Consider the following 27939-nt stretch of genomic DNA (forward strand, 5'->3'; position numbering starts at 1 on the left):
CCCTTGACGGAGGCTGCAGACCCACCCTCCTGGGCTCTACCCTGGCCCCCACAGCAGCAACCAAGTTTGCCGGGGGGGGGGGAGAGTTTTGGCCTAGACAAAAGCCCTCCTTCCTGCTCCACATTCTGCAGCCTCTCCTGGTCTGGCTGGAAGAGGTCCCATTCGCTCCCTTTCTCCAAGTAGCAGTCCCCCCGCGCAATGACATTGCACAGCGCAGCCCCTCAGCCCAAAACACAGCTGGTTCAGGATGTGTGCAAAGTGGTTGTCACTGTAATCTCAGAGCAGAGGACCGGCGGGCTGGTCATTCAGGAGTAGTTTGGAAAATCCAAGAACGGCAGATGCCAAGCTTGCCAGACAGCCTTGCCACCTTCCCTTCGCAAATGCCATCCTCCTCCTCCTCCTCTGTTACCTTATACCACACTATCCTGGGACCCCTCCCCTGCATACTGTCTCTTCCAAGCATCCCCTAGCTGAAAAACTGCACCTCGGGGGGGGGGGCGGTCGGTCATTTCTGTTACAAAGGGATTCCACACCAGAGCCAAACAACAGCAGCCTTTAAAATCACTGCATCATTTAATGTCAGCAGTACAATGATAGGAGACTTGAGTCTGGATGACATTGTTGGAAGACAAATGTGTGATACAAAAGAAAGTAGAGAGCCATGCAACCAAAGATTCACTGTAAAAATACCGGTACAATATATACAAACCCCATTTCAAATAGTATTTACATTTTATAGCATGTTTATAAAGCTCTGGTAGATGACCAATTTCATCAATTAATTTTTTTGCCATTTGTGTCTATTGAAGTGATTTTACAGTTTTTACAAAAGATCAGGTTTTTTTATACAAATGTCACTGAGCATCTCTATCTAAATAAGCACGCAAGGCAGAATACTTCACAAAGAACCTCCCCGGTTAAAGTTACACTCAAAAACTTTACACCAGTTTGAGAGCTATAGCTGCACCAAGGAGCCCTGGAAATGATAGTTTGGGGAGGCTGCTGAGAATTTTGTTCTAGTTCACTGTCCCTCCCACAGGACCTGCAGCAGCTAGACCTCAATGCTTGTGCATAGAGTCAGAACGGTGAAACGGTTGCTAAGTTTGTAGAACGGACAATTGGCTTAACCATCTCGGCTTTCACCAAGGAAAACTGGTTTAAGTTTGGAGTGAGATGGAACACGTCCCTCCTATTCTTAAACCAGTTCCTCCAATACACTGTGGCTTTTATGCTCCCGGGTAAGAGCCAAACCACATCTCCATTAAATGAATGTGCCTGGAAGAGGAGGATTTGCAGCGGCACAGGTCTGGGGAACGACCAACCTTTCAAGGTGTCCTGATGGCCCTTTTTAAAGTAAACACTGCCAAGTTCAGCACCCACAACGTTCCCAGCAATGCAAATGCCTTAAAGCTGTTTTCCCAACCCTAAATACTTTTTTCTCCGAATGAAAGACACCCCACCACGTCTCATACATATATACTACACGGTAGGGAGAGAAGACCTTCTTACAGCTAGTCAGTTTCAGCTAAGACACACTCCGCTCACGGTGTTTACCACCTTCACCACTCAAGACTATGACCTCCACGCAGGGGGAGAGACCAACCTGTTCCAAATCTTTGGGGATGCTGTGTGCTGAGCATGGTTGCAGGATGCTTCCTTTGACCACGCTGGGTCGCTAGGACTCAGTCAAAGCAGAGGGGAAGTCTCGGCTGCCTCTTCCTCCTCGTTTTCTGGGTAGGTTCCTTGTGCAGAAAGGGCACAAGCACCTTGTCTCTGCCATGCTTTTTTTCAGAACACTGCAGATAGCTGCGAAAGACCCTTGCTGTTGAGAAATACTTTTTCCAGGCCAGCATCCAGTCTCTCTCCTGCCTTCAAGTGCAGATGGACAAGTGAGAAGGAAGACAACAAAGAGCAGCAGCCCCACCTGAAGGAGGTCGCCAAGAGGCGGCAGGCGCTTATTTCTACAGGATCAGGCCAAACAGCTTTGTGTGCTTTAACACAAAGACGATGAGATGCCAACCTCACGACGCTGGCAGGGGAAAGGCAGCAGTACTATGCAGGGCAGGGGGGCTATGAAGCAAGTGCAGGCCCCAAACTCCTCTTCCCTTTGAGAAGAGATTCTGGCTGGGCTTTAAAACAGCCAGCAGGCAAGTTGACTGCGATGAGCTCTCAAGAACAGACGTTGCAATCTCTGGTTCTTGCTCCTGGTCCTCACCAGCTGCTTCTGAAGCACCAACGCCAGACACCTGCTCTTCTGATGCTTCCAAAAGGACTGTCCACCTTCAGGAACGCTTCCACTTCTAAAGCCACGTGGAATCTCGAGTTATTCAGGCTGGATTTTAAGTGAACCTGCTCTCCAGCAGAGCCTCTGGGCCCTGGCCTGCTCTACAGTTGCCCCGTTCCACCTCCCTAAGACGGCCTGCAAAACTGCCTGTTCTCGTAGGAGCTACATAATCTACAGGCCATTTGGGAGCCCTGGCAGTGCCTGCTCATTAAGACATGTGCAGAAGACAGACAAGTGGAATCAAAGGGATATTAATAATTTAATTTCAATACTACAAATTCTGTTTTGGTAGAAAGCATCACTTCTTTTGAGAGGCCGCCCCAACACCCCAGACGTAGCGCCCTGTTCTAGTTCAGCTGGATCTGGATCCAGCAACCTCCAGGAAATGGCAAACAAGTACTTAAAATCCAACACAATTACAAAAATAATCCAACATGGTTATTTCTCCATGGTAATTTTCACCGCACTAGATTTTTTTTTCTTCTTCTTAAAAAAAGGCTATGATACACTTATTTTGTTACAGCTAAGAAATGAAGATACATATATTCTACAGATCAGCATGGCTGACAGCATCATCCCTTCACGCACCAGGAAGGAACCACCTTTCTCTCCCCAGCCTCTCCTCCACCCCGCAGAGAAGACCTGAGGAGGAGGAGGAGGAGGAGGAGCAGGAGGGGTTCGGACGTAGCCCACTGTGCAAAGGAAGGCTAAGGGCTGGAGGGATTGCTGGCCCAGGTTTCCAAAGAAGATTTGAAGACAATGAATGATTTCAGGTGAGCCTCAAACAAAGGCCCAGGGCATCAGACAATACTGGCTAGTACTACTTAAGATACTCTGATTACTTGTTTACAATGCAGCTTGGATATTACACGCTACAGCACTGAGCAAAACCCAAAGGATGTATGTACAAGTTATATGGCTGGGGTGGAGGGGGGGGGGTTAATGGAATAAAAGGAAAAGAAGAGAACAAGTTTCGAACACTGCTGCTTCTCTCGGACACAAGGCTGCAGGGGCAAGTCTTTAATACTACTGGCAGAAGGGGGAGGCTGTGGGGTCAAAGCCCTTAAAAACATCCTTTAAGGAGCCGGCGTCCTGCGGGTCCCCCTCCTGCGCAGGGCTGTTTCCAGCAAAGGGGCTGCCTGCCCCGGACTTGGCCGCCTGCTTCACCATGCCATAGACGGGGGGCACCGGAAGGTTGTGGATGCCGGGCTGCGCGGCAGTCTCTGTGGCAGCAGGCGTGGTGGTGGTGGCGGCAGTGGTGGCCGTGGTGGTGGCGGCGGCGGCGGTGGCGGCCTTGGGCCGTGGCCGGTTGTAGCTGTTGTACCTGTCGGTCGACGGTTCTGCGCTGGGCTTCTCCGCTTCCAGCTGGTCCAGGGCCGACCGGCGAACAAACAAGGGCTCCTTCCCTCTGGCGCTGCCTTTGCTGCTGCTGCTGCTGCCGCTGCCGCCGTCGGAGCCCTTGGCCGCCGGGCTGCCCTCCCCAGCTGGCTCCGCAGCCTTGCCGCCTGAGCCCGGAGTCCTTGGGTCATAGAGGCTGATCCCGCTCAGGACGCTGCTCTGGCCGGTGCCTCTGCTCAGCCCTCCCGCCGTCAGCAGCCGGGGGTCGTAGGGAGCGATGCTGGGGGTTGCCTCCGAGGAGGCAGCAGGGCCAGCTGCCGATGCGCTGGCGGCCTCCGTTGGCTTTGAGGGCGCCGAGGGCGCTGGGGGCTCAGAAGCCTTCTGCAGCCTGGGGTCAGCAGGGGCTTTGCGCATCCGGGGGTCGCTTGGCTTGTCGCTCGGGGTTGGGCTGCCTGCTGCGTTGACGGTCTTCAATATCCTCGAGAGCAGCTCAAAGTCCGGGAGGCTGGAGCCAGAGCCGGCCGAGGCTTCTGCTGGGGCTGCTGCCCGCTGCCTGGGGTCAGAGAGGCCGGTGGAGTTCTGAGGCCGGTTCAGGCGCGGATCAAGACCAGGCAGAGCCTGAAGAGCCGCCGGGACGGGAACAAACTCCTGCTTGGGGACAGGCAGTGGGATGAGGTCCTCGGGGCTCCACAGGACCATGCGGGCAAAACCGGGCATGACCAGGACAATGTCTTTCTTGATGTGGCTGAACTGCTGCAGCTGACCCCGAGGGTCCCTCAGGGTGTGATTGGGCAGAGCATCCAGGGGAATCGTGACCGGCTTGTCCCTCAGGGCCCTCTCCCCCCCATCCTCCTCGTCTGGAACCGGAACGCCCTTCTGCCCAACCGAGGGGCTGGAATGCAGAGAGTCTGCTTTAGGGGCAGAGGGGGGAATGTGCCGCGCCAGCCTGGGATCTGTGGGCCCTGCGTCCCCTGCGCCGGGCGGAGCGGAAGGCTCCACGCCTCGGGAAAGCCTGGGGTCGCGCAGGAGGCGAGGGTCGGCTGGCCGGCCGCTTCCCGGGGGCTGGCTTTTCTGGAGGCGAGGGTCGCTCCTGCCCAAGGCGGGGCCAGCACCACTGGGAGCGTCTTCATGGGGCCGGCTGGAACTTTGCTGCCGCAGAGTCTTCAGGATGGAGCTTACGCTGCTGCTGCCATCGTCTTCGTCGCTGGAGTACCAATTGCCAGTATCACCTGGGGGGGGGGAGGGGAGCAGAGAGAAGAGGCAACAGAATGAGTCACGAGGCAAAGCCGGAGTATCACTCCTGGCTATAGTAACCCCCAAATCAGGGACAACTGACAAGATACTTGAAACTGCAAAACGCAAACCTCGCCTGGCCGAAGCGCTTAAGGCAACATTAAATGCAAACTGCCACCCCAAGCAAAAGGTCTGCCTCTCTGTCTGTCTCTGAGACATGCACCACCCAAGCTTTAGAGGTCAGTTAGGGCTCTGGACTATGCCAGACTCCGTCATGAATGGCAGATGATTGTGTCCTCAGCCTAAACGAAGAGACCACTTCCTTCTCACCAGCTGCAGCTCAAGAACCCCAGGAGGAGGGGCTCTAAGAGAGGGATGGGCACCCTCTGGCCCCACCCATGGCCCCCTGCTCATCACCTGAGGTCATGTGACAGGGTGGGACAGGGCAGATAAACCTGCAGAAAAAAGCATCAAATTCAAAAAGTCTCAAATTCTGCCACAGGCAAAGAAAGAAGACTCAGAAGGCGGGGGGATGGACAATGACTTAGGTGAGTGCCTGGTTTTTCCTTTGCAAGCTGCAGGTTTGAAGCTGAGTCACCTGACGTCCTATGACAAGAGGTGACTGACAGGTAGGCAGCCTTGCCCAACTGTGGAAGTGGTCCATGGAGGGAGGGGGTTATGGGGGGTCCACTTCCCAACTTCTGATCTAGGAGGACACCAAGATAGCCAGTCTGAACGACCAGAGCAGCTTGGCCCCCTCCAAGAACTAGAATTGCCACTCCAAGCAAGCGTGGAGTCAGGGGCTGCCGGAGCCACTTGCCTTCCTCATGCTCCCGATCCGGCTTGTAGCCTTCCGCGTGCCGCCGAGCCCTCTCTTCCTCCTCCTGCTGCTTGTGCTGGATGCGTAGGTACAGAGCCCGCTGCGTGGACGGCAGGAAGTCGGGGACGTTGGTGGGAGGCTTCTGCAGTCTGGGCATCCCTCCATCGCAGAAGGGGTCTGGCTCCAAGGAAGGGTCGGGGAAGATGTTTTCCCCGGGCAGCTCGTCCATCTCATCGTAGTTCCCGTAGCCCTCTGTCAGGGAAAGCGCAGGCAAGGAAGCCGTGAGAAACAAGGGCGGGGAGAGCAAGCACAGCCCTGCTACGGACGGAGGAGCCTCCAAGAGCAGCCGCCTCCCAGCAGACTGTGGCCCTGGGGGCACTGGGCCTCTCCAGGTTGCAGGGGCCAAAGGGCCCATTGGACTCAATGCTCTAGCGCAGTGTTTCGCTACCTGTGGGTTCCCAGATGTTGTTGGACTACAACTCCCATCATGCCTAGCCAGCATGACCAGTGGTTAGGGATGATGGGAGTTGTAGTCCAATGGTCTTATTTTCATACGGAAGCTGCTTTGAGTCCCATAAGGGGAAAAGGGGGGGTAAGGTAAAAAAAGATAAAGGACCCCTGGACAGTTAAGTCCAGTCAAAGGCGACTATGGGGTTGCGGCGCTCATCTCGCTTTCAGGCCGAGGGAGCCGGTGTTTGTCCACAGACAGCTTTCCGGGTCATGTGGCCCACAAGACTAAACCGCTTCTGGTGCACAGAGGACCGTGACGAGTGCCAGAGCACACGGAAACGCCTTTTACCTTCCCACCACAGCAGTACCTATTTATCTACTTGCGCTGGCATACTTTCAAACAGCTAGGTTGGCAGGAGCTGGGACAGCAACAGGAGCTCACCCCGTTGCAGAGATTCAAACCGCTGACCTTCCTACCAGGAAGCCCAAGAGGCTCAGTGGTTTAGACCACAGTGCCACCCGCTCTAGTGGGTCTCGTTTTCAAACCTAAGCTGCCTTGAGTTCCATAGGGGGGAAAGGTGGGGTATTTAATAATAATAATAATAATAATAATAATAATAATAATAATAATAATAATAATAGGCCTGCTGCCCACAGCTTCTCTTTAGCCACACCGCTGAGCTGACATGCACCTATTTTTAACTGCTATTTTTAAATGAGTAAACACTTATTTTCACATGCCTTCTTTTAAATGCCTGCAGTGGTATTGTTTTGCCACTGGGCTCCTTTGGAAGAGAGGGAGGGAGGGAAGGAGGACAGGATATAAATGAGTTAAAAGGAAGGATCAAGTACCTGGGCCCCCCATCAGGTTGGGGTCCATCTCCAAGCCTTCTGGATGCGGGTAGAAGCCGTCATAGAAGTCGGGTGCCGGTGGGCCAGGGGGCATCTCCTCGGGCCCAAAGGGCATCATTGGGGGCCCGGGGCCCATGGGAGGACCAGGGTTCATGCCGGGGCCCATGGGCATGTCGGGACACATGTCAGGGCACATGTCAGGAAGCATGTCGGGAGGCATGTCCGGGGGCATGTCGGGATGCCCAGGGAACATAGGCGGAGACATGCCTGGGTGCCTAGAGGAATGAACGCAGCGAGGGTCAGCAAAATGGCCGAAGAGGAGGAGGAAGAGGAAAAGGAGCCTTTTCAGAGGCGGCTCACTTCAGCACGGGGTGAGGCACGTCAAGCCAAACCTGCTGCATGTGGCTCCCCGCCAGTCGCAGCAGGACATGGAGGAGGAGGAGCGTAGCCTGGAAAGAGGAGTCCCCCCCCCCCCCCAGGCCTGGACCTGAAGCACTTTGGCTGCCACCAAGGGGGAGGGGGAAGCCCCTGGCGTGCCCCCCTTCCTTGCCCCTCACCAGGTCCCCGTACGCGCCGGAGGGAAGGTGGCACGTACCTCACACCCAGCTTCTCCGCCAGCTGGCCGGTGGGCCTCACCACAATCTCAAAGAGGGAGGGAATCTTCTTGAACATGTCCTGCTGCTGTGGCGAGAGGGGCTCGTGCATCGGAGGCGGCATCTGCGGGGGCCCAGGGGGCGGGAGGGGAGGCGGTGGGGGCGGCGGAGCAGGTGGCCCCCCAGGCATGGGCCGGCCGTTGGGCGACGTTGGAGCTGGCGGCCCTGGCGGCCGAGGGGGGGTGGGCAGCAGTCCCACCCCGGGGGGCGGCTTGGGCAGGGGGTTGATGCCTTGCTTCTTCAGCTCCTCCACTTCCTTCTCGTCTTCTGCTCCGGCCTCAGCATCGTCCGCCAACATCTAAGGGGCAAGCGAAACAAGGCCGTGGGCGAAGAAGGCAGGGGCCGCCTTGGGTGGTAAGGCAGGAGGAGTCTCCCGTTATCCCCACACGCTGACTGCATGGCTCCCGAACCATCCCTGCCCCCCACAACTGCTAAGGAGAAGGCACTGCCCTCAGCAAAGGGCTTCCATGACCGGAAGCAAATCTCAGCAGCCGCCCCAGCCCACTCACCTTATCCAGAAGCTCCCGTGTCTCGTCTGTGAGAGGTTCATGGGAGAACATGCAGTCGTCTCCATTGATGCAGTTCCCAGTCGTGTGGAACAACTTGCAAGGGAAGTCCCGTGCGAGGCATTAAAGAAAGTAAATCATGCCAAGGGCAAAGGCACGGAGAACTAACACACCCCAGGCCAGGCTTCGGCTTGCAGCAGGCCCACCCCCAGGCTCAGGGCTCTCACACCCAGGAAGCGGGGCTGATCTCCCTAGAGCAACCCTGGCCCAGCTCAAAAACTTTGACTGAAGCTTAGCCATTGTCCACAGTATGGAGAGTCAGATTAAACCTCCCCACCTACCCTTTGATATTAGCTTTCCTCTAAAAATGCAGGACTCAGAGGCAAATCTAAGAAACCCCGGCGTGGAAGCAACCAGAAAGGATATCGTGCATGTAGGGACAGTTTTCAGCTCTGGCGCAGTAGCCAGTGATGTAAAACTTGCACAGTTCCCGCTTCTTTGGCAGCTCAATGTCATGGCTGAAGTTGCAGTGTTCGCCCTGCCAGGAAAAAGCAGAAGGTGCAAAGAGCTGACTTTTGCACAGTGTGACACCTGAGCACAAAGGATGTTTAGCAGTTCATCCCTGGAAACACTCCCCACCTCAAACAACTCCAGAGGTGAGATGAGCCACCTCTTCACACAATCAGACAATGAGGGAAAAAGAAGAACTTCTCATTTGGAAAGAACAGCAACAGGAGTAACGTACAACCATGAACACCTTCCCAAGTTACAAGGACAGGCTCAGCACTCGAGGTCTTTGTGACGGACCCTGGAAGGGCAGGTGCTGTTGTGACATCAGCAGCAAACTGCTGGCACAGGAGGCCAAAATGGGCAGAGCTGGTGGTACAGCAAGACAGAAGCGGGACTTAGCTGGCATCTAGCGGTGTAACATTATGCCTGCAAAAGAGGTGAAATCTAATACGCTCCAAGTCAGTGGAGAGCCCAAGGTGATCTCTTCCCCTACAGCCGAGTTCAGGGACCCATGGCCCTCCAGGTACTGTTGGACTAAAACTCCCACCATCCCTGGCCACCGGCTGTGTGGGACGGGGCTGATGGGAACCAGAGTCCAGCAAATTCTAGAGAGCAACAGATGCCCACTGCTGCCCTCCCTATGCAACCAGCCATATGCCTTGTAGACCTTCAGTCACGTGCAATGGGGCCACACCCAGGTCTGACTCTGGCGATGGGGAATGGCGCATAATTTAACTCTCTGGTTGCTTGTTTTTCTGCTGTTTTATTGCATTTCTACATGCAGAGCCACACTGAGATCTTGTGAAGGGCAGCACATTAATAAACACACAAAACAGAATAGTGGTGAAACAATGATCCCTTCTTCAAGAGGTAGCCACTGCGTCCTCCACACAGGCCAAGTATGCATTACATAGAAAGGGCCCTCCATCGGCCATGACCCCCAAATGAAGCACTGGCAAAGGCCAAGGGGGGCACAGCAGACATTCCACCTCACCTGCGGGATCTGATCTCTTTCCGCAGGGCCTGGAAGACAGAGCTGTTCTGCCTGGCCTTTGGCTTGGAATCAACTTGATCCCCTTCCCCCTCTTTCCTTTTTCCTTCTGTGATGGAACTCCTATTTGGGGACTTCCCCGTGGGCTTTTTTCTGGCCCACGTAGGACCAGTCTGGATAGTTGGCCTTGGTGAAGACTTGACATTTCCATCCCCAAAAAGTTTTTGATTTGAGTTTCTACTGAAATGAGGCTACATTTTAATGTTGTATTTTAATCTTGTTTTTAAGTTGTATTTTAATCAATTTTTTTATACCTGGTGTTAGCCACCCTGAGCCCAGTCTTGGCTGGGGAGGGCAGGGTATAAATAAAATAAATAATAATAATAATAATAATAATAATAATAATAATAATAATAACAACCATCTGCTGCTCCTTCTAGTCAAATACTCATGTCCCCCTTTCCTGACAGGATCAGAGCAAAAATGAGGCCACATGGACTGGAGATCCCTAAATGAGATGGAAGCTTCCGTGTCTCCACGATCCTCCAAATGTGGCCGTTATGGGCACCACCATCAGGGGAAGGGAGCTAAGGCATGAGGGCCAAGAGAACATCTAGCCAGCTTGCTCACTGACCCCTACGGAGGCACAGAAACTGCTGACTGCTCACTACTCCTGACTTGGCCCCTATAAGCAATGGGACGGCTCTCCAGCAGATGCAAAAGCAGGCAAGCTTTCTTCCAGCACTGCAATGCAGGCCACAAGCAAGGTGCACAGCGGAGCCAGCAGCCCTCAGGGCTTGTCCCCCCTTATCTTCCCAAGCAGTGGCTCTTCCTACACTGGATACATGCTCTCCAGCCTACTATGGAAGCCTCCGGAAATTGTTAGCCACACAGAGTCCAAACCCACCAGCCTCGTAAGTACAGTGGCACCTTGGTTCTCAAACGCCTTGGTACTCAAACAACTTGGAACCCAAACACTGCAAACCTGGAAGAAAGTGTTCTGGTTTGCGAACTTTTTTCGGAAGCTGAACATGCTCTGTTTTGAGTGTTACGCTTCTGATTTGAGTGCCACACTTCCGTTTTGAGTGCTACACTGAGGTCGGTCTGTTTTTGCTATTTATAATGCGTTTTTGTGGTTCTTTTTGTTTTGTTTTGTTTTGTTTTGTGACTGTGTAGAACCCTGTTCAGTACATTGTTTATTACTTTGATTTTATGGATCAATGGTCTCGTTAGATAGTGAAACTCATGTTAAATTGTTTTAGGGGTTGTTTTTAGAAGTCTGGAACAGATTAATCCATTTAGCATTACTTTCTATGGGAAAGCACGCCTTGGTTTTGACCGGACTTCCGGAACAGATTAAGTTTTAGAACCAAGGTACCACTGTACTGTACAAGCCTCTGATGGAAGTGGACTCTAGTACAAGAAAGCTTATGCCATAACAAGTCCATGAGCCTTTAAGGTGCCACCAGACAGACGCCTTGCTGTTTTTGCTGCAACAGACTCCGATGGCACATATGCCTGCAGACCCTGTGCATGGTCACCACATCATCAGGCAGCCAGGAAGGAAAGCTGGTCCTGAACACTTACCCAGGTGCATCTTCCCTCCACAAAATATTTGCAGATGACTTTTCCTTTCTTATCTGATTGCTGGTGAGATTTATCGTGGTCGTTCCGCCGATAATTCCCGCCTCCGCCTCCATCCTATGGCAATCGCAAGACACTTTATTTACCAATGTTATTCATGCAAAGCCTCCGAAAGTAGCTTACATAATTTTAGAACAAAACACTCTGTAAATATTGCCTGCTGCCACCCAGTCTTGCTGCAACAATTTTGTTGGGGTTTTCCCAGCCTGCCTTCTCAGAAGTCTGGCTGCTGCTGCAAATAGCTTCCTTTTCTGCCCCATCCACTGTTCCTTTAACTCTGAACTTGCAAACTATGCTGCCAACAGTGTCTCTAGGAACATGCAGTGCCTTTGCTATCTTTTTGTATCCTGCTCCTTGTTTGTGAAGGGTGATGTTCTCTTCTCTTACCTTCTTGGACCATTCTCCTAACTTAGCCATATTCCTACCATGCAGCCAAATTTGACACTCTGCAACCCCCTAGTCAGCTCAGGTATTCCATGTGTTCAAGCACACCTAGTGCAACTAGTGGAGCCCTTGATCAGTTGTACCAGGTGCGCTTGAGACAACACCTGCTGTATTTGTGTTGCTGTGAGGGGTTCTATACAGGGGGCTGAATAATAGTGAGACTGGAGAAGCCAGTATAAGTTGCAATTTCAGCTGAATTTGGGGAACCATGGAGCATCTGCTGCACTGAACTATTTCAATTGCTTTTGTTTGATTTGCTCATTGCAAACAGCTGAAAGTCTGCAAATTTTGATAATACAGTGGAACCTCGGTTTTCGAACGTCTCGGAAGCTGAACAATTTGGAACCAGAACGTAGAAAACTTGGAAGTAATTGCTTCCGTTTTCGAACACTCCTCAGAAGTCAAATGGCTTCCAAGGCGCATTTCTCTATTTTTTCAATGGAACGGTCTTACAGAACGGATTACGTTCAAAAACCGAGGTTTCACTATAAACTTGATTTGCAATGACGGATGAATAATTTTGATTGCAACTGCTTTGGCCCCATGGAAGCAGAAGAGGCCTGATCCAGGCACACAAACTGTAGGGGAAGGCTTAAGGAACGTGGGTCGGGGAAGTTGCTCACCCCCATGTCGTCATCGTAGTAGTCGTCCTCTTCATTCATCCCCCCTCCTTTGCCCATGCCTCCTCTCCCCCGGCCTCTTCCTCGGCCCATCCCCTTGCCTCCTCGCCCTCGGGAGCCACGGCCTCGGCCACGACCTAAGCCTGGAACAAGTGAAGCAACAACATTTTCTTAAATGGCAACAGATGACACACCATCACTTCAAGTCCACACAGGCAACTGGATCACACAGTGCCAGCGCAAACAAAAGGGAAAGTGAGGCCTGTGAGGGCTCCAGCCTGCCGGCCAGAGGAGTGACTGGAGTCTTGGCCAACCGCAAGACCCCCAGCCCACCTACCTCTTCCCCTTCCTTCCTTGCTCCTGCGATACTGGTTCAGCTCTTTGGAATAGTCGTCATACTCATCTCCCCCTGCAGGCTCTTCTCCTTCGCAGTACTGGCATTCAGAAAGAGAAGAAATCAGCAAAGTGGGGTTTAGCTCATGAAATGCCACACAAGGAGTATCCAACAATGAAGGAATACAGAGAATAGAATCTAACCAAAACAAACACAGCTGTGTATATAATGAAAGTATAACACGAACTGAATGTCCCGATGGAATTTATATTATGCAATTGGACAAAATAATGTTCATGCAACGTACAGTCGCAATGTACATTGTAATAACAGCATGACATGTATTATTTAGCAATGTGTCTGAACCGACTAGAAGATGACATGCGAAATGAAGACAATGCCCAGGCATCTCCTCGGCCGGAGTCCTTCATCTTATCTAGAAGATTCACTACATAGTCAAACTATTGAACTCTCGGTTATATTGAAAAGCAATTTGCAAGATTACATATATGTTTTTTTTCAAGTCCTCTGCCACTGTACACATAGGCCTCAAGTGGATATTATCATGATACCAATTGCGTTGGGACATTCAGTATGTATTATACTTCCATTGTATACAGTTGTGTATGTTTTGATTAGATGCCACACAAGATGCAGAAGCTGGGCTGGCTGCAAGTGCCAACCGTGCCAGCTCACCTCCATTTCCTCTTCATACATTTCCTCCTCCTCCTCCTCCGGATGCTCTCCTCTTCCCCTGCCACGGTTGCCTCTGCCCATGCCTCGGCCACGCATCCCGCCTCTTCCACGACCACGGTAGCCTCGGCCTCGACCACGACCCCCTGTGGACACAAGACAAACAAAACATAAAGAGACGCTGCTTCCAGCTTCCTGCCAAGGCTCCCTGTAAGCAGGAACAGCAGAGCGTTTTGCATCTGTCTATCAGGAACAGCAGGTGGGACGCAGGTGGCGCTGTGGGTTAAAGCCTCAGCGCCTAGGGCTTGCCGATCGAAAGGACGGCGGTTCGAATCCCTGCGGCGGGGTGCGCCCCCGCTGCTCGGTCCCAGCGCCTGCCAACCTAGCAGTTCGAAAGCACCTCCGGGTGCAAGTAGATAAATAGGGACCGCTTACCAGCGGGAAGGTAAACGGCGTTTCCGTGTGCGGCTCTGGCTCGCCAGAGCAGCGATGTCACGCTGGCCACGTGACCTGGAAGTGTCTCCGGACAGCGCTGGCCCCATGCCTCTTAAGTGAGATGGGCGCACAACCCCAGAGTCTGTCAAGACTGGCCCGTACGGGCAGGGGTACCTTTACCTTTACCTATCAGGAACAGCAAAATTCCCATGCAATGGCGCACAGCCCTACCGCCATGATTCTGTGGACCAGAGGACACAACACACCAGGGGTGGGGGGTGGGGAATATATTGTCTTGCCTTTCTATGACTAAGATCTCAAAGGAAAGGAAAACAGCCATGTTGTGGCAAGGGACCTCAGTCCCAGAGGAGGATGCTGCATAACCAAGGAGCTAGCGCACCTTCGGTACCAAAGTCAATCTGACTCAAAACATGCAGCTGGCCTCAAGGGAGCCCAACAGGCAGAGACAGTTCAACTCCTCCCTGGTGACAAAAAGCAGGCAGGAACGCAACCCTGTTTTCTGAGTTTGAACCCAGAACAAAAATCTGCACTGAGCCTGAAGCGCCTTTTAAAAAGGGCAAGTTGAATCCCTTTGAATGCTGACTAACTTTCACGATGGGCGTCACTTTTGTACTGGGGAGCAAACACTTTCCCAGCATCTGGAATGAGGGCTAAGCACAGGCGGGTGTGTACCTCTCCCCCTGTGCGACCCCTCCTTGGCCCTCCGGTATTGGTTCAGCTCCTTTGCGAAGTCATCATAGTCTTCTTTGCCCATGTCCTCGTCATCCTCTCCCTCATAGTCACAATAGCCCTCGTTCTCATATTCCTCGTACATGGGGTAGTTCTTGCTTTCCATTTTGGAATATCCCTTTTTGGGGGCGCTGTGAGATGATGAATACTGCTGATGAGACTGGAAGTGAACGCACACAGAGTTATTACCAGGCATAACAAGCTGATCACCATCACCCATCATCTCAAGGAGACGTACAATGAAAACAGCAAATGTACTGGAAACAGGGTGCCATAGGCACTGCTGGCAAAACCACATTGAGTCAACTGGGAAAGCCACCTGTCTCTTGAAAGAAATGCTGCTCCACACCACAGGGGCAGCCACACCAAAAACCCTGGCCTGAGTTCCTGTGGAGGAGGGCTGCTGAGATCCTGGGGACTTGCAGGAGAAACTCTCCCGTAGGCCGCAGGAATAAGGCGGTCTCTCTCATAACCTGGTCCTCAGGTGTATAGGGTCTTGAGGTACAAATGGGCTCCTTATGCATCTTCTAAACCAGCCTCTCCAGAGGGCCATCCCTGATCACTGGCCCTGCTGGCTGAGGCTGAACTGTAGTCCAAAAAGTACGGAGGGCACCACGTTGGGGGAGGCTTTCCTCCAAACCACCCTTTCCGGGAGCAGACACCCGGCTGCCTGCTTTCCCCTCTGGCACAGAGGCCTCCACTGCCACCTGCCAGTTCTGCCACAAATCCCGCTGGCCCCTGTTGCGTGGGAGCCTTTGCCCAACCGCAGGGTGGGACTGAGACCCCAGCCCGATTCCCGGTGAACTTCCAAATGCACTTACGGAGGAGGAGGAGTAGAGAGGGCTGTACTCCCTGTACTTCCGATGCCCCTTCTCGCCGGGGCTGAAGTCGGAGTCCTCACTGTAGTCTGAGAAATCGTCACTGGAGGAGGCATGGCGCTGCAAAGGAGGGCAAGGCTGTTAGCGGCTGCTCCCCAGATCGTGCTTTTTTTACTCACCCAGCTCTGGCTACTGCTTAAAAGGAGCTTTAATGTTTTCAGCACAGACTTCTCTACACAGGTGGGAATTCCAACTATTTATGAAGCAGCAGTCACTACATCAGGCTGTAACAGCCAACAGAAGACAAGGGCAGCAGGGACACCCCATCGGCACAACAGAGAGACAAGCAACTTCTTGTGCCTCCTCTCCATTAACTTTTTCATGCCAGCTGGCCATTAGATTGCTTATTTCCTCCTCCCTCCCAACCCCTTTATCTTTTGTGTTGTGTCTTTTTAGATTATAAACCTGATAGGCCAATGACCCTCCTTGGTTTTTAGAGATTTGAAAGCTCTGGCTAATGGGTAGCAGTTGAAAATAGATAGATGATAGATAGATGATAGATAGATAGATAGATAGATAGATGGAAGATACTGCTTGCCTGGAGCAAGCAGGCAGTTTCCAAAGGCATCAAATGCAACTTGAAATTGGGCTTCCAGCACATGCACTCTAGGTTACATGATTTTTCAGATACTTTGGTATTTCTACATGCAAGTCTAACTGTTTTTGGTTCCTCGTATCATCTGTTCACCTTAGAAGCAGTTGCTTTTAATCAAGAGTGATCTCTTCTAGCCTCCAAACATTTCTGCCACCTTTGATTCTAGTTCATCACTTCTCATCTCATTCATGCAGTTGTGTGGCCCCCTCATGCTTTTGAAGACCAGCATGCCATTGGCACAGCAGGCTCTGGGCCCACCAAGATCCTTGTTAAGAAATGCAGGTGACAGTCTGTGCTTGGCATCCCCTTTACGTCCCCAGCTCTCTGACCCCAGACCAGGGCAAACATCAAAGGAAAGGTTGAGGAGGGGTCTGAAACTGATATTCTTGAAGCTTGCCTGGCCTCACCCACCTTGTGCTTCGATTTCCTTTTCTTTTTGGACCTCCGCTTCTCTTTCTCGCGCTCTTTCCGACGCTTCCTTTTCCTCCGGTGAGTCTTCTCTTCATCTGAGTCACTATGATGCTTCTCGTTTTTGTCCTTCCGACTCTTCTCTCGGGACTCTGAAGCATCATGCGGCTCCTCGCCCCCATCATCTTCCAGCTCCCCTTCTTCCAGCTCCCCATCCTCCCTGTAAAGACACACAACCAGAATCATTTGGATGGAAGGAGCAAGGCAGGTGACAGAGGGGAGTTTCAAAGCAGGAAACTGTGCTAAATAGCATGTCGCTTGCCTGTCAAAGGTCACAGGCCTGATCAGTGCATTGGAAAAGAACCAAACCAGTCCAGAACAGGTCCTTATTCTGCAGAGTATGTGCAAAAATGAATACAGCTCCAGCCCTAAGATTACCGTATTTCTCGCCCTATAGGACGCACCAGCCCATAGGACGCACCTAGTTTTTTTTGGGGGGGGGGGAAATGAAGGAAAAAAATTTTATTTCCCCCCCAGGTTTGCACAGCCATCCCCAAGCTAGAAGAGGGAGACAGAGCGCTCCGTCTCCCTCTTCTGCCTTCAGGGACAGCCTCTCTAGCCTCCGTGGGTCAGCGGCTTGCCCTGCTGTCCCCCGAGCTTGAGGGCTGGCGATGGGGAGAAGCAAGCTTGCTTCTCCCCCCCGCCAGCCTCCAGACCAGGTCCAGGAATAGCGGGGTGGTGGCGCTCCGCATCCCCGCTATTCCGCGAGCTTGTGGGGCTGGCGGGGGGGGGGGAGAAGCAAGCTTGCTTCTCCCCCCCCCGCCAGCCTCCAGACCAGGTCTGGGAATAGCGGGGTGGTGGCGCTCCGCATCCCCGCTATCCCGCGAGCTTGTGGGGCTGGCGGGGGGGGGGGGGAGAGAAGCAAGCTTGCTTCTCCCCCCCGCCAGCCTCCAGATCAGGTTGGGGAATAGCGGGGTGGCGGCGCTCCGCCTCCCCGCTATCCCCTGAGCTTGTGGGGCTGGCGGGGGGGGGGAGCAAGCTTGCTTCTCCCCCCCGCCAGCCTCCAGATCAGGTTGGGGAATAGCGGGGTGGCGGCGCTCCGCCTCCCCGCTATCCCCTGAGCTTGTGGGGCTGGCGGGGGGGGGGGGGAGCAAGCTTGCTTCTCCCCCCCGCCAGCCTCCAGATCAGGTCGGGGAATAGCGGGGTGGCGGCGCTCCACCTCCCCACTATTCCCTGAGCTTTTGGGCTGCAGGTTGCTGCCCGCAAGCCTTGCGAGCCCGCGGGACCTCCCGCCGGGCTTGCAAGGCTTGTGGAGAGCTTCCTGAAGCCTGGAGAGCGAGAGGGGTTGGTACTCACCAACCCCTCTCGCTCTCCAGGCTTCAGCGAAAGCCTGCATTCGCCCCATAGGACGCACACACATTTCCCCTTCATTTTTGGAGGGGAAAAAGTGCGTCCTATAGGGCGAAAAATACGGTATATTCCGGGAGAGGACAGAAACACACCCATGCATGCACACACCAGCAAAAGCAACCATCAAGTGGCTGGCTACGTATCTGACTACGCAAACACATTTGTGACTGGAAACCTCAGAGTTAAATAAAAGCAAGAGACATTGCTATTCCAACTGCTTGGTATCTACACAAAAATGAAGTGTTGCCTTTTTACACTGCCACTGCAAGGTAACCCATTTACTCCTCCCCAGCCCAAGAATACAGCAAAGTGGCAACACAAGAAGAGCTGAGAAATCCCAGAGCTGAAGTGCTACTTCTTCCTGTCCAAAGACAAAAGTCACTACAACTTCCATCCCCAATTCAAAGCCAGAGAACCAATTGCTGAGGAACCCTGCACTCTTCTGCAAGGCTGAAAGGATAAATAACGCACGTATTTCTAAAGCAAGTCCCCAAAACTGCTGAAAAGAGTTCATGCATGACATGCTTTCATTTCATAAATTAAGTGTTTACTAAAAAAGGTTTGCCATTTTTATCACCTCCATAATACAGCTAAGAGGGTGATGATAATGGGCTGACCCAAGGCGGCCTGGCGGCGAGACCCAGTGTGAGCTGAGAACCGAGGATTCAGCTGATACGTCGTGCTCACCATCCCTCTGCCACAGCAGCTTATAAGCTTTCCTTACATGCGACCAAATTCCTGAGTGGGAATCTTATTTCTAAAGCGAAACCAACATCTCCTGAAGATCTGCGTGGGCCCTTCAACAGCCATTGAAAGGAGCTCGTCTCCTACTTGGAATGACACACAGGCTTTTATTTTGTCTTGGCTGCCTACTGCGGTTTGTGCAGAGGCACCAGCAGTGGGGAAAGGTCAGCGGATGCTCTGAAGACCACCACTCCACCACTATGGCAGAAGCCCTGCAGGCACCAGGCCAGCCAGTCACTCCGAAAGCAAAACTTCTAGGCTGGCACTCTCCAGGCCACGAACAGTTTGGCTGCTTCCATCAGTATCCGTGAGCCAAGCACAACAGTGAGGCCCAAAGACATACAGCAAATTAGAGACCAAGATACAAAGCTGGCAATGGGGCTGGCTTCCCATATGGCATTTTTAATGGACGTAATCTTCATTTAAGAAAAGAAGCCCATATCAGTGTAGACCGTCAGATGTGGAAATCGCAACCATGCCCACTTTTCTGCTGGAAGGTTGGACTCACAAACTTCACACGCACTTAAAACTGGAATACTCACTACATTTTGACTCAAAATGTATTTCAAATAAAGAACCACCTCAATTTGCCTATCTTATGCTAGTCCATGTTCTGTGCTTGTAAACTGAAGGCAATAGGTAAAGGATGTGGTTTATCTGACTTCCAGGGCTAAGAAACAGCAGGCACTCAAGGAAGCGATGTGTTTCACGAAAGGAAGAGCTGCCGGGGGAGACAAGCTCACATCCTTTGTGGCGTGAGCCAGCATTACTTGCACGGAGCTACTGGTGCTACCTGAGTACAGCAAACAGGACTGTTCTCCTGATCTCAGGGGGCGGTGGGGGAAGAGAGGGAAGAAAAAAATAGGCTTGGGTGAGGGTTGCCTGCTCCTCAGGTATATTCATGCCTCACCTCAATGAAGCCCTCTCTTCCTCCACCTGACACTAAAAGTCTGATGCTAGTCAAATTGCCTCTGCAGCACACATGGTGGAAGCCGGGCTGCCGCTGCCGCTGCTACAGAAACTATTGACTTTCTCCCCAGAGCCTGCCAGCCAGCTGACACGGCCCTGCACACAATTCAGCCCCTCGGCTGTCCTCTCTCTGTAAGCAGGCCACAGTGATGCGGTGCTGACGGTGGTGTGTGGCCAGCCAGGGCAGTGCCACCACCTCCAGGCTGAGTGTTTGCATCTCAGACAGGGAACAGTTTAAAGCTGGCAGCAACCTTCAGAATTATTTGCAGCTCTTCCACAACTGGAAGCATGTGCAGTAGGGGCTTCCAAGACCTAAAGAGAGCCAAATATGGCACTGCAATTTACTAGTTATAACTGTTCCAACTCTCAAAATAACTTAGAAGAAAAATGGCACCCAACACCTCAAATCCCTACAAATGAATGCTTGGGAGAGAGGGGGTTTGGACAGCCTAAAGTTTGGGGGGGCACAGAAGGGAAGCCGCAGCCTTTTTAGGGCAGCTGGACTTCATCTCTGCCATCCACTTTCCAAAGGCAGCACTGATCCCTTCACCTAAACCTCTTCCACCTGGGCATAAATACACCGCTTTCGCCTTGACCATGCTTAGTCTGGTAATAGAGAATGCCTTGAGGGCTTCAGCATGCAAGATACATGTGCAATCCCATGCATATTTACCCAGAAGTAAGTCCTACTGCGTTTAATGGGGCTTACTCCCTAGTAAGTGTGGTTAGGATTGTAGCCTTATTCTGGCAGTCAAAATGATCTAAAACTTGGTGGCTTAATGCTGTGTGAAAAGCTATTAATTAGCAACTCTGAGTAAAGTAATTAATACTAAAAGCTACAGGGCTCTGTCAACTTCATAGTAGAGCTTGCCATACGTGTTCACTGTGGCTATAGGGCAAAGCAGCGTGGTTGCCATGTGGCTATAGGGCTTTCAGAGAATCAAGTTGACACTGGGGGAAATGCTAGCCTTGTGACAGGCCCACCACAGCTCTTGGGGACTTTCCTCAGGAGCCAGTCCCTTTGCTACCTCTGCAGCAGAATGCTGAGCTTCATGCAAAGTATTACATCACAGTCGCCCTGTGTGACCTCACAGATCATGTGACTGGAGCCTACTGCAGGAGACAAGACCCTTCCAAGGCCTGGATCAGAACAGCACAGAAGCTTCTCCTGGAAAGTTCATGTGGGGAGGGGGCTTGTGCTTCTGCAGGTGTTTGGTGCCAACAGTACAAAACCCAGGGCACGGCAAAGGCACTGTGCTTGAAAAGATCACATCTGCCAGAGAAAGGCAGAGGAAGAATACCAGGCTGAGGAAAGAAGCCATGGCAGGAGAAGGCTGTGCAAGACAAAGGTCACCTCTGAGTGGTCAAGAGAAGGACCTGGCTTCAACAGACCCACGGGGCACTGAGCGGAAAAGTGGGAGTGGGAACAGGTGCTGAAGGAGGGCAGCAGGCGATGAGCGTCAAGAAAAGACCGGACGGAAACAAAAGGGAAGCCACTGAGCCTGAAATGGAACTTTGAATGAAACATGACAGGGATCCAGCGCACAGACGTAAAGAGAGAAGCCACGCTGTCAAGGCAATGAGGCAGAAAGGTAATTTTAGGAGAATATTCTAAGTTGATTAAGGAACAGAAACACTGCAGGCAAGTGGTATGTGGTTTTGCTTTACTGGACCGTTTACAGAAATATCAAGCTCTTATTTAATTACTGCAACCGAAATATATCAGTTCTCTCTATGAGAATAGTTTCTGCCTTCTTACTTTGCGTCTGAAACTTAATAGATATAGTAAGACTTTTTCTGGTCAAAAATCAAGGCCAGTGTCTCTGCTGCCCCCTGATGGTGGGAAATGGGAAAGCCGTGGAAAAACCACCTTGGTCTCTAAACTTTGGGTTGAACAAACACAATGTGAAAATGAAATAGGGTTGATATCGTTCCCCTGACCTGCATACCAGTGTTAAGACACTCAGCTATATCAGCCAATTGCCAAATGTTACCTTGAACCTAGGTTATGGTTGCCACAGTGGTATGTCTAGGCACGCCCCTCCAATTGAGTTTGTTGTTATTACAGTGGTGCCTCGCAAGACGAAAAGAATCCGTTACGCGATTCTCTTTGTCTAGTGGTTTGTCTTGCGAAGCAAGCCCATTGACGGATTAGTGGATTAGCGGCTTTTAGCGGCTTATCGGATAAGTGGCTTAGCGGCTTAGAAAAACGGGGGGAAAGGAAAAAAAAGTCGGAAAAACTCGCAAGACATTCTCGTCTTGCGAAGCAAGCCCATAGGAAATTCGTTTTGTGAAGCACCTCCAAAACGGAAAACCCTTTCGTCTAGCGGGTTTTTCGTCTTGCGAGGCATTCGTCTTGTGGGCACCACTGTATTTCATTTAATTTCTATACCACTTTATAATCTAAAGAAAAAATAGCAAAGCTTTACAACACATTAAAAACAAATAAAACAATCCAGAAAAAACATACGTATTCAAGCTTCTAGAAAAATATTTCAGATCCTTTTCTAAGTGACATTTTGCTTGCCCTATATTTATTTATATAGCTGTCCCATAACATGAGGACTGCAGGAAGCCAATGTGGTACAGGACCTGGGAGATCAGGGTTCAAATCCCCACTCAGTCATGAAGCTCACTGGGTGACCTATGGGCAGCCACAGCCTCCACCTACTTCACAGGGCCGCTGAAGGATTATCCAGGTCCTCTTTGGAGAAAAAGGTGGGATATAAATGCAGCAAATAAGCTCGGCTCCTGACCTGCTTAAGAAAGGTGGAGGGGCCAGCCAGACGGAGCTGTCAGACGCCCACCAGGCAGCCAGAGATCTCCACGTGGTCACAGTTGGACCCCTGCCTGTCGCAAAAAGCGCCTGGGGAATTTCTAGCACGGCTGCTTACCTAGCAGACTGCTGAAACCTAGGGTTGTGCTCAACTTTACTCATGCTCACTGTAGGCCCACTGAAACCAGCAAAGTAACAAGTCTGTTAATGAGTCTACTTCAAGGGAACACAGTTGGACCCAACATCAGCCATAACCATAATGGGTGTAACTTGGGTTCATTAATTTGGAAGGACTTTTTGTTGAGTAGAACTTAGCTGCAATTATGGAAGCCTTCTACAACATCAGCTAAAATCTGTGCTGGCTGCAGGTCCACAGCAAAGGCCTTCCACAGCTGGGCCTGAGATGTCACACACTGGAGCAGAAGAAGGTGTTGGAGAGAACACCAAACCGTAATTACCCAGTGAATGATTCCTGTGAGAGCAAAACTGGGGAGGAGCTGAGGTGCTGTGAACTATGAATTCAGAAAAGCCAGGATGTTTCCTGGAGTGAGGAACTCCACAACAAAAAAACCTCTTGGCCAATGACATTTTGAGGAAATCTAACCAGTCACGGGGAACTCTAGTCAGCAGGTGGAATGCGAGTCCCTGCCCACTAGAGTATAAATGCACTTTCTACAGCAGGCAAAATAACATTCTCTGGCATTATTATACACAACCTTAATGAATCTTCTGAGCATCTCCCTTCTACCAAGCGAAACCAGTGGTCTCTCTCTCTCTCTCTCTCTCTGTATTGCCCACACTGACTAGCAACAGCTCTCTGGGGTTTCAGACTGTGGCTGCTCCCAGCCCTGCTTGGAGATGCAATTGGGGATTGAAACAATGTCCTTTCTTCATCCAAAGTATGAACTCGGAATGCCGGGAAAATGCTATGAAGGAGCTCACTAAGAAATCTGGAAAAAGGCAAACACTTGGAGCTCAGCTCTCCCGAAACGAAATGGGACCTGTCATGGGTGTGACAACGCACACGCCTTGGGGTGGGAGTTGGCCCTATGGGATTTGGCAGGAGTGGGACCTACCCCCTAAGTACACACTCATCATATACGGCATGACTCTTAACCTCAACCCTGCAGGAGTAGGAGTTCCTTTTCTTGTTTAGCAGCATACACTGCAGGGTGAAGACACCGGAAACCTTCGTGGAGGATTTCCTAACGCCTGTTCCTTAAAGCTAGAAATAACTGTATTTTCAAAGGAGATCAAGACAAACTACGTCTTTAATTCAGACAGGCAGCTAACTTGGACCTCTTTGAAAAACCCACCCTCCAGCTAGGGGGTGGAGAGAGATGAGACTTCAACATTTTGGAATTATTTTAATGGCCTCAACCTGCCCAAAAGCACGGCTTTCAGCCCAGTATCATTTCTGCACCTTTCAAAACAAGAGCCTGCAGCAGAACCAGGTGCTATGAAGCCAAACGAAGCACAAGGGCATATCTCAGAGGAGAATGGAACCCGCAAAGCTGGCTATTAAAAGATCCCTTCGTCAAGAGAGGCCGCCATGGAAGAATGTAGGACACCTTCTTCCAAAGGAATTGGCCACCTTTTGCTCCTACTACCAAAACCGCTTTCAAGGTTCCCTGGGCAAAAAAAAAAAAATCAGAAGACCGTAAAAAACTACCACCACTAACTACTCTGCGAGTCACTCTTGGTTGCGTTAAGCGCTGTATGCACCTGCCAAATATTTAATTTAGAAGATCATTTCACAAAGAAGTTAATATGCAATCTAGCTCTGTAATGGAAATTAGCCACGTTTCCTCCCCCATTTTCCTTGCTGTTCACACTGTTGACTCACGGCATTCTAAGCTGACGTCATTCACCCAAGAATGCCCATGAGTTTCAACAGGGGGCAGCCTCCTACGTGGCCAACAATGGGAGAGAAGCAGAAATTCAGCAGGTGTCCTCAGTGGCAGGAGAAGAAACTCTTATCTGCCAAAGTTCTCCCTTTCCATCCAACTACTAACGGCACAAGAACACTTCCCTTAAAAATGTGTTGACTGTAACCAGCATAAAATGCTGATACAGAGTTTGTATTTTAATCCCTTCCTACTTAACATCAAGCAAAACGGCAAGAGGATCAGCGCCCAGGACTTCGTACTTTCCAAGTGTGCACATCCTTATTCTGTCTTTCACCCTCCGACTCCCAGCCTAATTTTGTCAATAGGAAGAATTTTAAAATCTAGCAGATCTTACAAAGCACTGCCAGACCTGCCTCAACAATGGCTTATTGTTGGCAGTGCTGAAATAATGCACTTAACTCAGAAGTGCCACGTAAATTCTTACGAATTGAGGAATATAAAGTCACAGCAGGGAGATAATAATCTATGTTCAAAGTTGAAGCAGGTCTGTTGACCTGGTAGCACAACTCTTGGTAACACATCAGGCCAAGCCTTGGCTGCCTCATTCAGCCACCGCAAACTCCCTGAACATGGATTCAGGCTGCCCGGACACGGTCAGCAGGCCTAAGTTCAGCCCACCTCAGAGCTTGCAAGCTAGATCAGTCACGAGTAGAAATAAAATGGCTCAAGCTTTTAATTGGCGGAAAGGTGGGCTTTTGTAACAGTTACTGTCCGAATTCGTGCTTTAAGGTCCCTGCCAGAGCTACCAACATGTGGATAAACCACCTAACGTATTTTGACCACCAGAGCTGGACCAGTGATGGAGAAAGGAACCCTTTTCTCCTGTTAGTTTGACTAGGAAATTTCAACCAGACCAAGAGCAGTAGTATCTCTGCCACCAATGCCGCTGAGTGAATACTGTCAAACCACGCAGCAAGAGCCGGGGCACGAAGAGAAAAGGGGTGTGTGACTGCAGCACTAGCAGCAGATGAATCCGACCAGAGAGGGGTGGGTCTAGGGACATATCCCAGGCCCTGCCTGCTTGAGGTGGTCAGGGCAGAAAGGGGTGGGAGAGACCATTTTGCAGTGCCGGGTCTGGTAGTTGAGGCCTAATGGTTCAGGGTCCTCAGCGCTTTGCACCCAAAGCTGCCAACACCCCTTTCCCCAAACACCCTCCTTTTCAGGCCTTTGCTGGCAGTAGGAGCTTTCTGCCCAATAATAACTACTACTATTAATTATTATTATTACTACTATTATTCCGCCCATCTGACTGGGTTGCCCCAGCCACTCTGGGCAGCTCCCAACAAAATATTAAAAACACAATAAAAGATGAACCATTAAAAACTTTCCTGAACAGGGCTGCCTTCAGAATGCCCTATAATTGTTTATCTGTTTGACGTGATGGGAGGGCATTCCATAGGGAGGGTGCCACTACCAACAAGACCCTCTGCCTGGCTCACTGTAGCTTCCTCACACCTTGAAGGGAACTTGGAGCTGGACCCCAGTGTCCGGGCTGGATGATGGAGATGGAGACGCTCCTTCAGGCAGATCTTCTACCTCCTCTCCTCCAATGAAGGTTGGGGAAGAGGCAGCCTATCTACCAGCCTACCCGCCAATCAGAATCAGGGAGCTTAGCATTGCATGCTAAGGTGATTTTTAAAAAAATCTCTAAACTTAACACTTCACTATGAAATTTGCTTTTAAACTATCATTTGCTGCCCAGTGTCTGGGGCAACTCAGATGGTCAGGGTACAAGTAATAAATTGCTACTATTATAATTATTGTCACCCCAAGCAGAAATTTCATACTGTTCTTTAGTGGACAACTTAGTAGTTTCCTTGTTTTGTAGATGTTTTCTAGCACATGCGTACAAAAGTATTTTTTGGTAGTGCAGGAAAGCACAAGCCAATGCTATTTTGCATAAGCGAGTGTGTGGCCCTCGTAGACCGTTTCCCGTTTCATCAGAATAAACAGGACAAAACACTGCACTCGCTATGGGACCAAGTGTATGGCCTTGTTTTACATGAAGAACAGGAGCGGCGGGATTTGGAAAGAGCTGGGTTATGGGATAAGGAGTCTAATGTACACAATACAGAGTTCCTGTCATTTGGATTCACTTGTCTTGTGTGAGGTACAAACATGAACTTTGCACAGAACATGTAGTTAACAAAAGGACGATGGAAACAGGAAGAAAAGGGTTGCTAATAAGGTGCTTACACTGTACATGGTTATTGCTTACCAAATGAGGGAGAGGGTGGAAGTGTTTGATGACTTTGGGGACACTGTGATTTGTTACACTTTTTGGAAACAACTTTGCAAGCCTGCACTAAGTGCAGCGTGTGTCCACTTTCCAGATAGCCGGATGAAGAGGGAGTCTGCAGACACAGTGCCTGGCTGGCATCCCAGCTGGAGCTCCATAGCCCTTGGCTGGGGGGGGGGGAGGCGGGCGAGGGGGCAGCCACTACTCACCCTGCAAAGCAGGGCTTGAGCTATTTTTTAAAAAATACAGTAATCCGAAACATCTCCTTTTTCTTTCCAGGATGGTGTGTGCTTTTGTGAGTACTTTCCTAAGTTAACGTCACATACGGAAGGGGCACCAACCAGCCCAACAGAAAGGGACACCGTTCTGCTGGTTTCCTTAAACGAAATGCTTACTGACTTCTGGCCTTTTGTTTGTGGCGGGAAAGAAAGGAACAAGGTACAAATTGAATTATTCAATAAAAGAGATTACTTACCAACCCAACCCCTGCATCACATGAAAGAGAGAACTCCACAGGGAGGGAGGAAGAGAAGGGGGGGGAGGCACGCGCGCCGTGTGCGAGCATACACACGTGCGCGCGCGCCAAGGCAGACCCACGGCGACCCTGCGCTGCCCACCTGCCCTCGAGGGAGTGGGGGAGGGAAGGATGGAGGAGGATCCCCTTCTGCCTGTCACCCTGTCACCCCCCCCCGTCCCTCGTGGCGGGGCGTCCCAATGCCCGGCTTGGCCCGGGAGGGGGCGCACCCCAAGGCCGGGCCCGCTCCCCGCTCGGGGGCCTGCTGCTCCTGCCGGGATGTGGGGGGGGGGGGGCGAGGAGGGAGGGAGGGAGGGAGGGAGGGGGGTCCACCTGCGCTGCCCTCCCCCGCCTGGCTGCCCCCTCCCCCCCCCCCGCTCGTGCCCCTCCCGCCGCCCCCTCCCCGCTAGAAGAGAGAGAGAGAAAGAGAGAGAGAGAGAGAGAGAGGCGGGTACTGGACCTTTCGTCCGGGCCGGGCCCGTGGTGGTGTTGTTGGAGCGGCCGGGCGCTGGCGCCGCCGAGGCCCAGGCTGCTGCCGTGGTGGTGGAGGAGGGAGGCGGCGGCGGCGGCGGCCGGCGAGGGGGACGGGGGCCTGGCGTGCGGGCTGCTGGGCGGGGGCAGGCTGGGGCTCTCCACGGCCATGGGGGGCGGCCGGGGCTCGGGCGGGCGGGAGGCCGGGGCGGCGCCAGCGGGCGGGCGGGCGGGCGGGCGAGGGAGCCAGCCGGGAACAGGGCAGCGGGGGGAGGAGGAGGACGAGGAAGAGGAGGAGGAGGAGGAGGAGGCGGCGCACCGGGACGGGACACAGTCACTGTACTCGGCGGGCCTGAGGCGCCGCGCTCCGCTCGCGGGCTTGGCTGGCGGGGCGCCGGCCGGCCGGGCGCACGCACGCACGGAGGAGGGCTGCTGCTGCTGCCGAGGCTGCACCACACAAAATGGCGC

General features: G+C 51.9%; 1 protein-coding gene across 1 annotated transcript; it reads right to left on the reverse strand.

The window, feature by feature from the left end:
* Positions 1–554: 554 nt before the first annotated feature.
* Positions 555–27657, reverse strand: ZC3H4 (zinc finger CCCH-type containing 4). Its single transcript, XM_079985296.1, has 14 exons — positions 27461–27657; positions 16442–16658; positions 15379–15495; positions 14501–14717; positions 13376–13518; positions 12683–12779; positions 12349–12488; positions 11225–11338; positions 8563–8674; positions 8140–8249; positions 7573–7928; positions 6978–7252; positions 5676–5927; positions 555–4851 (listed from the first exon to the last, which is right to left on the reverse strand). Exons 1-14 carry the CDS (start codon positions 27640–27642, stop codon positions 3311–3313), a joined length of 3873 nt encoding a protein of 1290 aa, XP_079841422.1. The 5' UTR covers positions 27643–27657; the 3' UTR covers positions 555–3310.
* Positions 27658–27939: the final 282 nt, after the last annotated feature.

The sequence above is a fragment of the Podarcis cretensis genome (genome assembly GCF_951804945.1).
Source record: "Podarcis cretensis genome assembly, chromosome: 8".
Lineage (NCBI taxonomy): Eukaryota > Metazoa > Chordata > Lepidosauria > Squamata > Lacertidae > Podarcis > Podarcis cretensis.

Bases quoted from the DNA above. Each gene is read 5' to 3' on its own strand.
- ZC3H4 (XM_079985296.1), bottom strand. From the start codon at position 27,642: ATGGCCGTGGAGAGCCCCAGCCTGCCCCCGCCCAGCAGCCCGCACGCC. The intron at 13,519-14,500 runs GTACACACCCGC...TTGTGTCCACAG, and splicing joins GGGGTCGCACAGGGGGAGAG to GGGGTCGTGGTCGAGGCCGA. The intron at 12,780-13,375 runs GTGAGCTGGCAC...TCTGAATGCCAG, and splicing joins TGTATGAAGAGGAAATGGAG to TACTGCGAAGGAGAAGAGCC.